The 2,165-nt window shown below is 39.0% G+C and overlaps 1 protein-coding gene across 1 annotated transcript; it reads left to right on the top strand.

Annotated features, from left to right (window-relative positions):
- Window positions 1-245: 245 nt before the first annotated feature.
- Window positions 246-1,940, top strand: LOC139848621 (uncharacterized). Its single transcript, XM_071838342.1, has 3 exons — window positions 246-567; window positions 667-1,003; window positions 1,112-1,940. The coding sequence occupies exons 1-3, from the start codon at window positions 246-248 to the stop codon at window positions 1,938-1,940; spliced, it is 1,488 nt and encodes a 495-aa protein (XP_071694443.1).
- The last annotated feature ends 225 nt before the right edge of the window (window positions 1,941-2,165 follow it).

Here is a 2,165-nt window from a genome sequence, read left to right as displayed (position 1 = left end):
TTTGACACAAACCTCATGTATTTATACGACCATTGGGATGTAATGCAAATCACAGAAAATTCATAAACTAACATGGTATCAGTAGGTTCTTTCCTTTTTCTCTCATCTTTAATTACCTCATCTTTCTAACTACTCACCACCTTTCCACCTCTCAAGACAGTCACCCATCAAGATCACACACATGCATGTGTTTACAAATTCAAGTAACACCATCACAAATTAATTTATTCCATATCATCTTCTAAATGGCTGACAAATTTCATCCTGCCTTATCAATCTCCAACATCAAAAACCTAATTCCTATCACTCTTGACATCAAAGATGCTCAATATAATTCTTGGGCTCAACTCTTTAAAATACATTGTAAAACCTATGATGTTCCGGATCACATCATTCCACCATCACCATCACCAGGCTCGTCATCCACCATCATGACAGACACCACCATAGATGCACTCTGGCATCGTTTAGATGCCGTAGTCCTTCAATGGATATATGGCACCATATCTACTGATCTATTGAGCAACATACTTGAAGATGAATCCACTGCAGCCAATGCGTGGACTCGTTTGGAGAATACTTTTCAAGACAATAAAAACTCTCGAGCACTATATCTTCAAAGATAATTCAATACTCTTCATCTTGATGACTTCCCAAATTGTGCAGCTTACTGTCAAGAAATCAAAGTCATTGCCGATCAACTTCGTAATGTTGGAGATAAAGTCTCAGACAGTCGTATGGTATTACAGTTGATTGCAGGGTTGAACGATAACTTCAACACGGTTGGCACCTATTTTACCCAATTGACCGATCTCCCCTCCTTTTATGAAGCAAGATCAAAGCTACTGTTAGAAGAAACCCGTAAAAAGAAACAAGCAAGTTTTAATTCGAACAATAATGAGGCGGCACTCCTCTCTACTGCAATTTCAAATCCCGCTGTTACCAACCATTCTCCTCTGCCAACTGATCGGAATCGCTATCCGAATAACAATCAAACCTACCGGTATAATAGCAATCGTGGTCGTGGTCGTGGTACCACTTATCGAGGTAGAAACAATCGTGGCTGAGGTCGAATTTTTTTTCCAAATTCGCCTGCTCAAAACTGGAATAGTTACCCTCCCTGGTTCTATTCTCAACCACTTTGGGCCTCTTCTTCACAATGGGCTGCTCCACCATGCCCTTATCCCACATCAGCTTGGGCTCATCCCAATACCAGCAACAATTCAAATCAGGCTGGGATTTTAGGTCCAAGGCCTACGCAGGCCAATTACTCAACCAGCTCAATTTCTTCAGGTTACTGTCCAATAGACATTGACAGTGCATGGCACACCATGACCCTTAATCCTCCCGATGATACATGGTACATGGACACCGGAGCTACTTCTCATATGACCGCGAATTCAGGTAATCTCGAGTCTTATTATCCCTTAATGCAACGTAAAAATATTATTGTCGGTAATGGCCATGGCATTCCTATTCACGGTTTTGGTCACTCAAAACTTTCTAACCCCTCTCGTCCCCTTTACTTACAAAATATCCTTCATTCCCCTAATCTTATTAAAAATCTTATTTCCGTTCGTCGTTTATCAACTGATAATAATATTTCCTTGGAATTTGATCCTTTTGGTTTTACTGTAAAGGATTTTCCGCAGGGCACAACGGTTCTGAGATGTAATAGTACGAGTGATCTATATCCTATTATTAACACAATGCTGCAACACCTCACCAAACCCTCTACTTTTGCTGCTTTATCTCCAAACATATGGCATCACCGTCTAGGACATCCAGGCGATGAAATCATACGTTCTCTCAGTAATAAAAAGTTTATTTCTTGTAATAAACAATTTTTGAATTCTATTTGTCAATCTTGCGTGTTTGGTAAACAAATTAAATTGCCATTTATTTCTTCGCTCTCTACTACTTTATCGCCCTTGATATAATCCATAGTGATATATGGACATCTCCGGTTCCAAGCACCGCCGGACATCTTTACTACATACTTTTCTTAGATAACCACACAAATTTTCTGTGGACATATCCCTTAGTTATCTGATGTCTTCTCAACCTTTCTCAAATTTAGTAAACATATTCAAACACAATTTGAAAAACCTATAAAAACCTTTCAATGCGACAATGGAACTGAATATAATAACAAAAACTTTCAT

The sequence above is a fragment of the Rutidosis leptorrhynchoides genome, chromosome 5 (genome assembly GCF_046630445.1).
Source record: "Rutidosis leptorrhynchoides isolate AG116_Rl617_1_P2 chromosome 5, CSIRO_AGI_Rlap_v1, whole genome shotgun sequence".
NCBI classification, from domain to species: domain Eukaryota; kingdom Viridiplantae; phylum Streptophyta; class Magnoliopsida; order Asterales; family Asteraceae; genus Rutidosis; species Rutidosis leptorrhynchoides.
Note: the sequence above shows the minus strand (reverse complement) of the source record. Positions and strands in the feature narration are given on the sequence as shown.